This window comes from Corapipo altera, unplaced genomic scaffold (assembly GCF_003945725.1).
Source record: "Corapipo altera isolate COAL_440 unplaced genomic scaffold, ASM394572v1 48b, whole genome shotgun sequence".
In the NCBI taxonomy this organism is placed as follows: domain Eukaryota; kingdom Metazoa; phylum Chordata; class Aves; order Passeriformes; family Pipridae; genus Corapipo; species Corapipo altera.
Window position 1 is genome coordinate 2,630,620 of NW_020884884.1, and position 15,944 is coordinate 2,646,563.

Sequence of the window (15,944 nt, forward strand, 5' to 3'; positions counted from 1 at the left end):
GGCAGCGGTGAAACTCAGAGACAGCCACCCACCAGCCTGGGGTCAGTGGGAGCACAGCAGCTGGGCAGTTCCTGGGAACAGGACAAAGCCCACGTCTCATAATATAAAACCAAGGTACCAGACAGCTTGTTTGTAATAGTAACCACAAATGACAGTCATTTCCTCTTTGTTTCCAGAAGTGTAGAAATAAAGCTGTGAAAGCTTTTTGGATAGCATAGCTGTTCCTTCCAAGTTTTTGCTTGCATACACTATTTTATAGGACTAAAAGAAGTCTGTGGCTTTTTTTTTTTTTCATGGAAGTCATGCTGGGAGCGCAATTCTCATTACAAAGCAAAGGAATTAGCAGTGTGAAGTGCAAAATGATATTAAAACTGAAAATAAATTCCATCATAACAGCTTTCATGTTACTTAGATATTAATGTATTAATTCCAGAGGTTTTGAATTTATTTAGTGAAATGACTGCCATGTAGCAATTATCTTGACTGTAATCCTTGCCCTATGTGACTGTGGCCTGAGGAGGGTGAATGCTGTAGCTGCCATGGATATGACAGTGTTAGTTTGAGGGGTTTTTTTTCTGAAACTTTTTTTTAATTATTTTTTTTTAATTTATTTTCAAGTGGTTATATTTTCGTGCACTGATAGTCCTTCAGTAAGAATTATTACACAATTAAAATATCTTATTTAAAAAAAGGAAGGAGACTGTTCTCAAAATTGGAAGTTTTGACAGGAAAATGGCTGAAATATCAGGGTTGAAAGGATTTATGAGCTTTCATTTTAAAAAGTACAATTAAACAGTAAGTGGACAAGAAAAATCTGTGAAAAAGGAATGTTTTTTCTTGTTGATATATGATGTAAAATTGTGCACAATGAAATCTAAGGATAGTAAAGCCATCTATGTTATAATTAAAGTGAGGATGGGAGTTACAAGGATTCACAACATTAGAAAGTTCAAGTTTTGGTCTCCCTCATGAAAGGTGGTTCAATTCTCATTGCATGCATGTCATCTTTCTTCTGCATAGGGCAACTGTGCAAGTGCTTAAGTCTGTTCTGATTATATTTTGTTTAAAAAAGAGTATAAGTATTGCTTATGCAATATGGGTAAGCCTAAGGTACAGCCAAGATTAGGACAACTTAATCTTCAAACACAGAACTGTGTCTATATAATATATATGTGTTTTTAAAAAATAATCACTGCTTTGTGTCTCCTGCTACTATATTGTGTTTCGAATCTTGTTGGGATGCCTCCCAGAGAGAGAGGAAAAGACCAAATATATGCTTATAATTAAACACAAATGAGAATAATTTTATATAATTCATATTACAAGCTTTAAAAAAAGGAGGCTTATTTTTTGGGACATTAGAATTTAAAAGGCAATAATTTTCTGAAGTGTTCTAGTTGTTTAGAAATAAAAATAATTTATCATTAGAAAGTAGCTAAAAATAATTGGAACCAGTTGACTTTCAAGTGTAGGACTGGGTGCATATTGTAATATGAGTTAAGTGTAGAAAGGTAAACAGACCTAAAGTTCTTGTGAGTATCTTGTATAGAACATCAAGGTTAACCATACCACTTATAGCTTGTTCTTGAATTTGTGTGCTGAACAGAAGTATTTGGGGGTTTTTTTCAAATTCTTCTAGATCTCAATGTGAGTAAAATGTGATTAAATTTTGGTAAGAATATTATTTATTTAAAAGACCTACTCTCTTGATAAAAAACAAAATAAAAGGTTTACATAAAAATCTTTTCATGTGAAACTCAACAAACTGTGATCTGTGTTATTAAAAGTCCAGTCTGTTTTACTGTTTAGAAATGTGGAATATTGTTTGTAACAATGTCTATACAGCAAAGAACCAAATACCTATTCGTGTCTTTGAATTTAGAGATGTATATGCATACATGATGTTGTAAACACATATTCTAATTTTAAGGCCATACTGGAAGTCATGGAAAAGTAGACTACACCTTGCTTTGTTTTGTTAATATTATGATCATGGATCATACTTATTTTCTTCAGGGTGACCTTTATTTTGATTTAATTGGCTACCTTTGTTATAAACTTTTTTCATTTTGTCAGAGTAGTATGTCATGAAACCTTAAGCAGTGTCTTTTCCAGAATATTTGCAAATGATGTTCAGAAAGGTAATTCCATTTTCAGACTCTTATATTTCATGTGCTGAAGGAAGGGTTAGTCTGCCTTTGATTGAGACTTTTCCTATTTTATTGAGCAGTGGTGTTCCAGGATCAAGCTGAATTGCACAGCATAAGAAGGGAGCAGTGAGCATTTGATGGAAGCAGATAATAAAATGCATCAATTGTGTCAGCACCTCGTTGCAGTCACATCTGGCTTACTGTCAGGGTACCATTAGATTCCCATGGTTTTATGTGCCAAAAATAATACGCTTTGTAGTTAATGGAACCAGGATATTTGCAGTTTGATTAAAAAAAATCATCCTATTTTCTCTCCGATCTCTGCTGGGCTTAAGTTCAATCTGAGCACAGCCTTGTCTCCTTAAAATTTTACGACTGAAAGATCAATTGTTCTTTTGATCTGTTTCTTTCTCTCTCTTATTGCAGTGAATCCAGCAGTCTGAGCAGCAGTGATGCTGGTTTGTTTACCAATGATGAGGGAAGACAAGGTATTGAAACAATCTTTCCCTTCTCCACCCCTCAAACCACATCAGTTGAAATTCTGTAAGCGTTACAAGTTATTTCATAGGTTAATTACTATATTTCAGTTGCTATTACTGTTTTAATGAGTTGAAGTATAGCTTGTTTTCTGTTTTGCTTTTTTTTCGTGTTATCAGAGGGTGACCTGAATGCCTGACTCAGTCAAAAGCTGTCTTGAGCAGTAGTCTCTGTAAATATGATATACTTACTTAAAACTTAAGCATCTCCCTAAAAATCCATCTATACTAAGTTTTAATTCCTCAGTTCCTCCAATAATCTGACAGGACTCTGTAGTACTTCTTATCATACTATTTCTGAGGTGGCTTTTTTTCTTTCTTTTCCTCCAAATTGATATGGCAGAATTTCAGGATTTTATACTTCTTTTTCATTCAGTAGTTTACTTGAAAAGTAGTTTCAAGCAAACTACTTTTTCAGCAACCTAAGATTTAGACTAGAAGACGGATGCTGTGTAACATCTCCCATCTGAAAAAATTTTCTTTCATCTAAGATTCAGTAAAGATTCAAAATTTTCCTTTAGTATGCATAATGTTCTCACATATTTTTATATGATAAAACAATTGAGGATGGAGGTATAAGGTGGTTGTTTTTATCAGCTTTATCCTTTATTGCCATCTTTAGGTACAACACATTTACCTGCATTATGCATATTAGTGCCCAGCTCATGGACTAGCAACTCACTGTCTTTGACAGTATACAAAAATGAGACAAAAATAATCTCTCAAGTTATTAAGACTTGCTTTTCTGTTGGAAATTTTAAGTTAATGGTGATGGAGGTTATTTTCATATGCGGTTTGCCAAAGGCTACTTGAATGGGTGCAAGAAAACAAATCCTGGTCCATTCCACAAATGTAGGTTAAAGGAATGTTTGGGGGTTTTTGTTTGGTTGGTTGTTTTCTTTCTCTAATGTCTAATTCAGTCTCTTCTGTTTTTTGAGGGTTTTTTATCTTATATTTTAACATTACAGTGAGGAGATGACTTAAAACAGAGGTGTTACCTTCCTCGCTCAATCGTAGCTTGTGCTACACAAACTGTACCTCCCAGTCTGAGTATCTGGTTTCAGTTGTGCTAACACATAATTTTAAGAGTTTAGGCTCTCTTTGAAAGTTTAAATCCATCTCGTAACTTCAGTATTTCAATTCTTTAAGTCTTTAGGTATGAGACAAGTCAAAAAGACGTGCTTTTGCTTCCCTATTGGACTTTCTCTTTTGACTTGCCATTTTTAAAATGTTTGGCCATCTGTATTTGTGTGTGTGACATGACCTATCATATTTCCTAGTTGCATACATTTTTAAGTACCCTTCTGATACAATAGGTTTGTCCTTAAATCCAGAATTAAATTATTTGAATCTTTGAGTAATATGGTTGAAAACATCTCAGTTGCTTTGTGGTTTTCTTATATATTTTGTGGGAAGATAAAATGGGAGGGATCAGTGACCAACAGTGTTCTTTCACTGGTGTGATGTTACCTTTTTTAGTGTTGGCTCTTTATTGTAAAGCTATAGTTCTTATATTTTATCTGTATGGTTTTTGAATTTTGATTCAGTTTGATTGCAATTTTCAAGCAGAAAGCATTAGATCTGAAATAGTATTCTGAAATATAAATAAAAATAACAATAGTAATTAAACCTGAAAAGGATATTTCCCTGATAAAACATTATTTTTTAATCTCTACTTTGAACTAATTATTTTTTTTTTGTATGATCAGAAGACCATTAGCTTCACACTGGAGCTCAGACAGTTTTAGATCTGCATTATAGCTTTGGTTTTGTGAGACTGTTCCATGAAGGTACTATCAGAGATCCTACTGCAAAACCAAAACTGTTTATTTTCGAATAATGCTTATTCCCCCCTCATAGTAAATGCTAGTAATTTGTACTCCCATTATTAAGTAAGGTGAGGTTATTTTATTTCTGTAAATTTATATATAGCTGAACTGAGACACATACAAAATTGACAAGAATGAAAGAAGGAGAAAGCAAATCTGATAAAAGCGAAGAAAAAGCCTAAGTGAGATAAACAAAGCTGGAAGAGGACAGGATGAAAATGTATTAAGAGAAGAACTGGCTGATTCTGATTTCTGTTTTTAAAGCAACACTCTTATTCCTGTGTTCCCAGTCTGCCTCTTCCAGGATATATGTTCAGAACATCAGCATCTTGACCTCATTTGTAGTTCAAATTTTCTGCACTTCTGACTTCAGGTTTCTGCTAAGTCAAGTGGAGAACCAGAGATTGATTAATGTCACCTGGTGAAATACTTGGTTTAAATGATGTGCCTGCCATAACTTGGAAGTTTGGGTAGCAGAGGACAAGAGGTTCCTGTTCTCCAGGGCAACATTTGTTCATTTTGTGTCTCTGAGATCAGGAACCACATCTCATTTATTGCAGACAAATACTCCTTATAAAGCCCTAATTAATTTCCAAAGGATATTATTCCTATGGGACAGACATTCTAGGCAAGAAAGTGACTAAAGCAGCAGTTTCTTGGAGCATTTGACCAGTCAATTAAATAGTTGAGTATTTAGTTCTGGACTCTGGAGTGCCTGACCTTGCAACCTTTAATATTTTCTGATTTTTCTCAGGAATAATATGGAAATAAATTCTGCCACAGTAACTGTACTCTTCTGTGGACAGACTCGAGAAAGAATTTCAACTTTTATAATTTGATTCAGAAAAACCAGGTGTAGCTGTTATTGGGGGCAGTGCTACATCCATTTTAATTGTCATCAGAAAGTCCTGAGACTTGAAAATTCTCTGTTTGACTTCTAATAATGTGGTGTGCCATCTAACATTTTTAGAAGCTCCTGTACTCACAGCTTTTTGTTTCATTTGTTTTATTCCCATCAAGTCCTCATCTCAACCTATCCATGTTTGTCCTCCTTTTCCAAGTTATCCAAGTGCTTACATGTGAGCATGTAAGCAAAAGCAGCTCTCTTGCTGTGCCCTGTCCCGCTATCACCTTCTGGCAGAAGTAATTGTTGCTCGATATTTGCAGGGTCAATGTGGCAAATGTTTTTATTCTGTGAAACACTGCATAGCCTGAACAGTTAGTCAGCAGAAGCTTAAAGATCATGGAAAATGCTTAGTGCAGGTACAGTCAGTGAAGAAGATAGCTGCTGAACTATTAACAAACCTCAAGTGACTTTTTATGGGTTGTATTTTTTTTCAGAGGTTTTCCAATTCAGCAGTTTTGGGGTAAGATTTAATATAGTTAGGAAAAAATTCAAAATACTATGGAGATGGGAGAGCCTGACAACAGAGTAATTGAAGGACCTGAACAACAGCTGAAGCTTATGTATGAAAAGTCCTTATGACTTTCCTTTTTTGTCCTCTTCTCTCCTTTTATTCCTAAAGGAATTGTCATAATTGTCTGTTTTGCAATTATTCAACACTGGTGAAGAAAAACTTTAAAAGAAAAGTTCTGAACTAAAAGGTCTAGTCTTGCATTGCAACATAAAATACAACTCCATAATAGGCCTAACTGGTAGGATCTCTTGCAGTTTTGAGGTATTTTACAGGTATGCTTTACAAATTAGGCTTTCAACACAATGTTAACAAAACTTTATCATTATTCAGACACTAGTGGATGATACCCTGTTTTGGGGGGAAAAAAGTCACATTGCAAGTATGGTCTTCAGTGAATTTTATAGTGTGGGTATAGCAAATAAAACACTCTGCATTCCTCGTTCATCTACGCTTATTAGTACACTTGGGGAAATTCAAAGTTGACTTAAGACGTGTTAAATCACAGCATGAAGCGTTTGAAATGTCTTTTAAAATCTAAGCAAGTAGGAAGGAATATTATGTTAATAAAGTGTTAAACAGTTAAAATTGGAGAAGGTCAAGGAATGTCAGTTCCGCTGTGGATGTGGCTAAGCAGTTAAAGATAGCGTTTCATTATTTTATGATTAAACAAATATTTATTACTGTGTCCTTTATAAAGATGACCCAGTACTGGTTCAGTATAAGAATTCTCGTTGAGAACTCTAGTGGGAAAAATCTGGACCTTGTACAGCTTGTCAGTAGCTGCAGGTGACAGGGTGTGGTTCTCCATATATAAAAGAGATGGAGTGTGCAATGCAAAGTGTAATCACACCAGTTTTGAACTGTCGTGGCCAATAAGTTTATAGTCTTTGCAAGTGTACCAGAAATAACATTAAGTTGTTGTATATGATCTGAATAGCTGAAATTCTAAATATTTATTTAATATATATACCTTTTGTCAAGGTAGCTCTGTAGAACATGAAGAGCAAGATGCATTGTGCCTCTGTGAACGGGTATCTTAAGCTTCTGCTTTCCTGAAACTCTCTGTATATGTGTTATAGTGAATCTCTTGGTGTCTCCAAATGATTATTACAGCTTTTAGCAGTGGGGGTTTTTTGCCTAGAAAGAGGTACACTGGCTGTGGAAATGAGACTGGAATCCTAGGGTATTCACAGGCCACGTGCTCCTGCTCCTTGTGTGCGGGTTGATGGATAACGGAGCAGCACAGTATCAGGTGGTGTTCGTAGGACACTGGTGCCAAACTCTTTTCACAGTAGCCTCTCTGAGTGTGTTGTGGTTGTTATAGGCAAACACATGTAGCCTCTGCTATTAAGGTTGGTCTGGACATTTTGAAGTAAAACTGGAAAGAGGGATAAAACTGTCTATTTGTGTGCAGTGGGAAGTTGGTTGGTTATAATCCTGTACTGCTTTAGCTAAAATAAGATTGAGCTGAAGCTTTTCTGAACATGAAACCGATGGTGATGCAAATGGTGTCTCTGTCCATAGAGAAACCATCAGAAGCCCACATAAATCATTTTCTAAACTTCTTAAAGAAGGCAGCAAGTAATTTAACATGGAGTAGTAATTACATAAATATGTAGACTCAATAATGTAGAGTGAAAATTAGGGAAACAATCATTGGGTGGAGGGGAAAGCTTAAAAATAACTAAATAAATTAAACCAGAAACTGGCCTTGAAATTTTAGGATTGAAGTTGACATTTCTGAGCCTTAAATTGATTTTCTAACTCCTTAACTTTCTATGATAGTATGATTCTGTGATCAGTTATAATTGAATGTAAATTACTTTGAAGTAATTCCTTTAAGTGGTAGCATTATAAACAAACAAGTTGGATGTACTTTATGTATGTGTTTAGGAGAATGCATGGGCTTAAGTTCTGGAGATCTGGAGGTCTTTTTACCTTCCCTGTACCTTGGAAAAGTGTAATAACTTATTGTAGTTCTGTGCTAAATCAACATCTCTGAGAGGAAAGGACAGTATAGTGAATCTTTTGAAGCAAAAAGTGTTACTTTGAATTTTTGCTTCTTGTAAGATCACATTTGCTATGGATACTGTGCTGCCTTTTGAGAACTGCAAATTAAGTAGGATAAAATCCAAGTATTTGGTTACCAAACTCTTGGGCTGGAAGCCCCCTGTGTTTTATTGCATATATCTATATATCTATATATCTATATATATATCTATATATATATATGTATATGAGGTGAGGATATGATTAAATGCAGTGGTCTTCCCTGAATCCTTTTGAAAATGTCACCCTTTGAGGTAGAACAACTGGTAAACAAAATGCCCGTGGGTGCTTTCACCTGGATAAGAATAGTACTAATAGGTTTGTGCTTGCTTCAGGGTGATAATATGATTTCAAATAGTCAGAGAATTCAGAGATGTTTAAAGTGCACAGGCAAGGAAGCTAAAGACCTGGGTTCTTCTGTCATGTGGGAAAAGCCTGAGGTTCAGATTTTAAGCCTACCTTTGGCAGTAATGAACTGAAATGCTTGGGGAAGTGTACAGTAGCATAACAATTAAGATATCTTAAAAGATTGTTGCTTAATATCCTAATATTCCTATTGCACAAAAAGGAAAAGTAATTTTATCCCTTTTTTTCCCAAAGAACTGTTATTGGGCAAACAGGGAAGATACTGTTTTTCTTCCATAGCTGCTCTTTGTCTTATTATGCAGTCCACCAACATGGTCTTAAATTCCAACTTTCTTCTGAGACTGCATAACATACCTCTTACAGGCTTCTGTCCTTGAGCCATTTCAGAATTCTGTACTTACTTTTGTAGATTAATTATGTGTAACAAGAATACTTTTGAGTTCCTAATAGTATTTCTTATTAGTCAATGTGTCTACAGCTCTCATGACAAAATGTTCAGACAAAGTTTATCTACATAAAAGCTTGTAAAATCAAAACAAAGGATTTCAAGCTTAATTCTGAACCACAGATCAATCTAGTGAAAAGGTGTCATTCTCTTTCTATCACCACCACCACTGTCCGTGTTCAGTACTCTTAGATGTCCTCCAAAGAGCCCACACTGGTAAAAAAATGAGGATAAAATTAATGGTGAACACCTTTGTGACTGTCATAACTATAAATGAGGATTAGAATGAATAGGGAGAGTAATCTGAAGTGCTCCAGGAATGCAAAGAAATTTAAACCTTATTTTGACCTATATATCTCTTCACCTCTGTTTCTTCCTTCCTCCATCTAAAAGGTCCTGTTGTTTAGCCTCTGCTAATTTTGCTTTTAGTAGTGATCATTAAAGACATAAAGATCCCATTTCACCTGCAAGTGACTAGTGAAGGGTCTTAATTATTTTATATTTTCTTGAAGTACTTGTCCTGATTGACTGTTCACAGAACTTTTCACTTGTGCTTGATCTCAAATATTCTTGATGTTGCAACAATTTAGTTGGAGAAATTGTTTTGAATTTTATTTTTCCCAAATTTTAGCTTGGGTTTTCATTATTTGTATTTTCCCATTGTGGGGTTGAGTGGCAATGAAATTTTACACCCAGATGCTTTCTTATTCTGGAAAATTGGCTCTTTATTCTTGCATTTGTATGTTGCTTAGTTTCTCCCCAAATAAAAATCTAAATGACAAACAGATAATTTATATGCAGAAATATTGAGGCATGGTTTGGATAGTTTGAAGTAGAATTAAAATATACATCACATACTTAAAATTTAATTTTTGGGCATAGGAAAGGAAATTTACCATGTCTTTTGAAGATATTTTCTGATCTTCTGAAACTACATGTTTTGTATGAAAGAACGTGTTTTAAAATAAATATAGCAATTTATTTTTAGTTCCCAGTGTGTTTATGAGCTAATTTTAAGATCAGATTTCAGTCTTGTCTTAATTTTTTTTTCTTTAAATCCAAGTATTTAAATACTACAGCTACAAATATTGTCAGTAAAAATGACCAGCTTTGTAGTATAATGCAGGATAATTCTCAATCATCTGATACTGTCAGTTTTCATTTAAAATCAACTTTTTCAAAACTTATTTCTAAATGAACTTAATCAGATTAACTTCATTTAGTCACATCTGTTCATGATTGTTTTCCCTTTATACTAGCCATACAAATCATGAAATTAAGCTAATTATATACCATTATCAGCTGCAAAGAACTAGTTTCAGTTTTATACCTTTTAATTCCCTGCAGGAGATTAGGGCTTGTTTTTTGTTAATATGTAAAGTGCAGTAACTTAAATGGATTTCCCCACAGTTATTGCCAAAGGGATTAACTAGTTTATTATTGTTTTCACTATTGTAAATTGGTTTTAAAACATTACATTTTATGATGTTTCATTGATGGCAATGCATGTCATGCTGTTGAGAAACATTTTCCAAATAGAACTGCTATATAGAAGTAATTGTCAGACAGCTATAAAGCAAAAGAAATAATAATCCTGTCAGAGTATTTTTGATGGTAACATCTAATTTTTATCTTCTCTACTCCTCCCTCTTTTTTGGGGGGAATTGGGGATACTGCCCTCACACAGGTGATGATGAGCAAAGTGATTGGTTTCATGAAAATGAATCTGGTGGAGCATGTGGAATTACAGGAGTGATTCCATGGTGGGAACAAGAAGACTCCACAGAACTGGAGAGAGAATTGCCTGATCCAGTCTTTGAAAGTATCTTAACTGGTACTTTCCCTCTTATGTCCCGTTCAGGGAGGAGAGGTAAGTAGCCAATCAAGCAAATGCAAGCTGTAGAATCACTTGGGTACAGTAGAAAGATATCCGTGGATTATATAAAATATATAAAACATGGACAAGATCTCGGAGTTACCAATTTGTTTCCTTGAACTATTTAATTTTTAAGGTATCATTAGGGAGAAATAATTCAAAAAACATCAAATATCAGAAAAGTCAGAAAATGTAAAGTAGCTCATTTTGATAGCCTGCTCTTTTATTTGTTGTCCTGATGTTTGCATTGAGAATTATTAAGTGTTATGTAAAGCGAATCTAGGTAATCAGTTTTGTTCCTGACTTCGGTGATAATGCATAGAATTCTATAGAAGTTCATTAGTTCAAAGGCTGGAAAGACTACTATGACCATCTGCTTTACCTTGCTTTATGGTCAGGCTTTATTGTGTGTAGAGGAGAGGAAAGGATTCCTTTAGAGCAAGAATTGAGATTTTAACTTAGAAAATACCCTTTTTCTTTATTTCTTTAAAACACTTCAGACAACTGTGGATCCAGTGTAACCAGTGGTAAGTCCTACCAGCATTAGATTGCATTTACAGCTAGAAAACCACTCTTGTCTAAAGAAGTTGTCAGATCTCAGGTTGCTGCCAAAGAATTTTGTTATACCTTCCCTCTGCCACAAGGATCTCCTTCCACATTCAAATTCTATGTGAGCAGTGGTCACATCACTTTTAAACTACTCTGCACACTGAATGTATTGAATTCTTTTGTAAGACTTCTTTTTTAGGTGATTGGAATTGTTTTTGAGTTCTTGGTCTCTGCAGATTTGCCAGATTTAATGTTTTGTAGTACTAATGAAGTTGTAAGTGATGCAAACATCACTTTCCTCCTGTAGTTCAGTATGTTCTGCTTATGCAGCCAACTGTGCATGGAACCCAGGATGGCAGTATGAATAGCTGCAGAAAGGTTTATTTTCACTACAACTTGTCCTTTCTCTCGCTTTTCCCATTCTGTGTTCCTTGTTTCCACCAGTAAAATGTTTGACAATAATAAGTGTGTTTTATTTAACTGAGTTCGTATTTATAGATTGCTATGTAATAGTGAATTTTATTGGTTCTGTGGTATAGGAAGTATTCTTAAATCAGTTCATACTTTTTTTCTGTAGGTTTCCAGAGCAGATGTAGTCATCTTCATGGAATGCCAGCAAGAAACATAAAAAAGGCTTCAGGAAACCAGAATGCACTGGTAGGTGTTTTCATTATTGTTAGCTAATGTGCACTGTTCTGAGAGGTTTTTTTAAAAAAAACATGTTCCTCTCATGTTTGTTCCCCAGTGCTGTAGATGGGTAGTGGAACAGTAAGACTACAGTGCCACTGCTGCCTGATAGTGTGTTTGCTCTTTTTAAAAAGACCCTGACTCTTTTCACTGCAATTCTCTGTAATAAAATATTTGTCTGTACTCAAATGGCAGAAAGAGTCGGATACTGTTTGTCAGTACTTCTTTTGAACTGAGTGAAGGAAAAGATTTTCAGGCAGGTGTTTGTGTTCAACAGTTTCATTATGCACTTTATGTCTATAGGAAAACATGTTTCTCTTCTCTTACGATGAAAATCAAACCAAAGATTTTCCGGTAATAAAAAATTTCTAGGATGATTTGTGGTACAAATCAGATTTGTTTTACATTTTTTCTCCCTAAAAACTGCTTTGAAAAATGTGTCCTTGTTCTCTTTTGTTTGGTTGACATCTGTGTGGTCAAGGGAAGGGGGTGTATTCAAAAAATTTAAAGCAAGTTTGTGATGTACCTGTCACAGACCTCACACATTTCTTTGGACTGAGCCTCTTCTAAGGCTGTAACTGCAAATGAGATGTTTGGGGTTTTAAGTGCCTTCAGCTCTAGGAGTAATGTTTATAAGTGAAGTAAAAAAATTACAGCTGTCCTTGCATTTTTGTACAATCCAGTAATTGTATTTTCCCATAGCTTTTTTTCTAAAATAAGTTTCTAGTGAATTTTTACAGTTTTTTCCTTTAGAGGAAGGCATGAAAAACGAGATTTGACTTTTTAAATTAAAATGTTAAAATGTATTAATTGTAGCACAGTTTATTCCTTTCTTATCAGGATAGTGTTTGGACAAGAAAGAATGTGGGAGTTTCTTTATCAGGTGTGATAAACATGGCCAGTACAATAAATACTACAACATGAATGTTCTTTATTATTTGAGAACGTTACGTGTTTTCAAATTTTAGTTTACCTAAACAGCATAAGGTACTTCTGAGAAATATAAGAGTTATTATATGTGGAGAGAATAGAAAGGAACTTATTGAAATTTAACTCGATTTGCAGAGGGAAGGTTTTTATAATTGAAGTCTCTGTCCAGTAATTGCCATTTGGAGCTGAATAAGATGCTTTAAAACCTTGGCCTGTGATCTCTGTGTTAGTGGTCGTGAATTAGATGAATGCTCTCTAGTTCTTGATTTCCTATCTACCTATTTTTATTTTTGGTTCAGTGCTTGCTTGAGCATATCTGGGATTTGTAGCCCATTTTCTAGGCTTATTGCAATTTCACTCTGGTATTTTATAGGAGCTATTATAACTGATAGGTTAGCTTCATGGTATTGATGATACATGGCTTAACTTTCCCAAAACCTGCCTTTTCCTCTAAATTGTAAAAAGGTGATTAAATTTCAATTGATGAAGATATACTGTGAATGCATATATATAATAAAAAATCCTAATGTTTATTTTCTGCTATGCTTTCTAGATTGTCCTTAGGAACCCATTTTGTCTTCCAGTCATGATCTCCCATATATAAACATGGTAGTTCCCTTTGTACCAAAAATCCAAGCTGATCTACTAAATTACTGATTATTAAATATATCATTTACATAATATTGTAGAAGAAGGTTGGCATGTGAATGTAGCTTCTAAGTCACTATGTTTAGGCAGGAGTGCATATAAAGAATGGATGTGTAGTTAGCTCTGCAGATGCAGTTTTCTGACCTCCTTAATGACTATTTATGTTTGTGGGCACATCTGCTGCATCCGTCTTTGCAAATGTAGCCATATAAACCAGAGCTCTTGTGCTTCCTTTTGTCAGTGATTGCTTCTTAAAGAAAATCTTCTTTAGATACTTCAATCCAATGATAAAAAAAAAAAGTCATTTAATACCTGTGACATCTGATAACACAGAACAAGAAGTAATTACTGCTATTAGAGGGTAACAGTGAGGAAGAGCAAGAATGCTTTTAGAAAGATTAATATCCTGCGGAAAGAACACTGCAGACTCGACTTATTGAACAGAATTGTGGTGTGAATTAATTCTAACAGCGAGGAGTCTGATGTCTGTATCGCTGCTTTTCACAGGCTTGAAAGGGAGACAAAGTAAAAAAAAAGGGAGTTTCCTACTAAGATACACTGCCTGGAAGACACACATTGTATCTTGTGTTAAGTCTAAGGATGCCTAGTTTGTGTCTGGGGAATGTGAGCTTATAGTTAGCTCTTTGCATACAGTCAATGTGTGCTTAAGTATTTTTGAAAAGTTTGGTTGAATGTTCACAATTACAGCAACTAGCGAAGCCTCAGAGAGATTGCAGGTTTAGGGAAGGGAGAATGAATAGCTGTGACAACACCTTGATATATCATCATCCTCTTTCAAAAAGTGTTTAATGCCTGACTCTGTGTGTTCTTGTAAGAGAAATGTCAGGCTAAGAGTGTAAATATTACTTGTTACAGACCAGGGAAACAACCAGCGTGTGTCATTTTCACACCACAGTGGGAGCTGAGGATCTGAGGAAGAAGGCTGCTCTTTATGGACCAGTTAGTGGACTTCAAGTAGCCACAACTGGTGCTTAGATTCTGTCCAGATGCTCTTCCTGTGTTTCATGGATGAGTTGCTTAATTTGAGTAAACTCATGGGTCTTTCTTTTATCAAGCGTACTGCCTTTGAGTCAAAACACTTTTTCAATGATCATACAACACTGGACAAGAAAGAGAGAAGTAAATACAACCTAGTATGCAAATGCTTTGGAAATACTTGCCTAATCCAATGTGCAGGTTGAGTGAGTTGTCATACAGCAGATGACAACTGAAAAAGCTGAGCAAGAAAATGAAAAAAAAGAAAACATTCATCCCAACTGGCTTATATCCTTTAGATTGTCCAGTGCATGTAAGATAGGCACGTTTGTTATGGAATCCATAATTAAATGGTTTGTCAGGTTTTGGGTTGCAATTATAATGCTGACTTTCCATGTCTTCATTGCTTTGTTTTGTGGCAGCATTTGTAACTAAATTTTATTTGAAAAGAAATGGAAAAACGAGGTTTTTCTGATACCATGCCACGTTGATAGTAGTAGCTTTGTAGTTAAAATGAGAAACATGATATATGTGCTTTCATACCATACCAGTATTTAACATACTCTTTTAATAGGGTATATTGCATGAAATCTTACTTTGCTTGGTTGAATTCTGTGGTTATATATGACCTGATCAAGTAGTCTCAACCCCCACATTGTTTTATGTTAGGCATAGGCAAAAGTTCTACAATTTAAAAGTAATGTTCTATGAGTAAAACACTGATTTCTTAGAAGGAATGCTTTTTTCAGTCTTTTTCTATGCATGTTTATATACTTCCATATCACTTATCTAGTACTGTATCTCTATTCTCTCCGGCCAATTGCATGTGAAACTTCAGTATTTCATAGAATAAAATCTGAAATATAACATTTTGGATGCATTGGAGCTGTGAAGGTTCATTTCTATGATGTAGAATACTAAGTGAACTCTTTACCTTAAACGATTAAGGTTTTCATGCTTTTCTCAGATGGATTCCTGGGGAGAGCACAAAGCCTTAATGAATGAAAATAAGAGTTAATAATTATAGTTAGTGAAAATAGAGCATGACTGTTTTTTCCTTTCCTTCAAAATGTTTGCCCAACTTAGTACTCAATGACTGAAAAATCTCGCTTTTGTTCACAACTCCTCCGTACAAATAAGTGAAAGTTTTAAAAATCAGTGCTGCTGTCTCAGCTGTTCCTTCTGTGGTTCTAGATACAGTTTTTTCCCTGAGACAGGGAGAGATATTGTAGCGTTTTGTTTGAGAACTCTTACGTGTCCTCTCTTGCTGCCTCGGTTCCCTGTCTGGGCTGGCAGCTGGTAAGAGATTTCATTGGACTAAAGTGCAAAAAGCATGACCAGTAAAAAAGATGCTTCTTTTTGACTGCCAATTTTTCCATCCATCACCTTTGTCATGGAGCTTGGTTTCATGATATTAAAGACAGCCTGTAGTAAGTCTTGCACTCCTAGATTGATTTATTTGTTT

At 34.9% G+C, this 15,944-nt stretch overlaps 1 protein-coding gene across 1 annotated transcript in view; it reads left to right on the forward strand.

The window, feature by feature from the left end:
* GPATCH2 (G-patch domain containing 2) overlaps positions 1-15,944 on the forward strand; it is a 120,145-nt gene that overhangs the window by 12,635 nt on the left and 91,566 nt on the right. Inside the window, exons 3-5 of the mRNA XM_027641581.1 lie at positions 2,577-2,638; positions 10,481-10,663; positions 11,796-11,875. Of these exons, the coding sequence (XP_027497382.1) occupies positions 2,577-2,638; positions 10,481-10,663; positions 11,796-11,875 (325 nt within the window). The remainder of the gene's footprint in view (positions 1-2,576; positions 2,639-10,480; positions 10,664-11,795; positions 11,876-15,944) is intronic.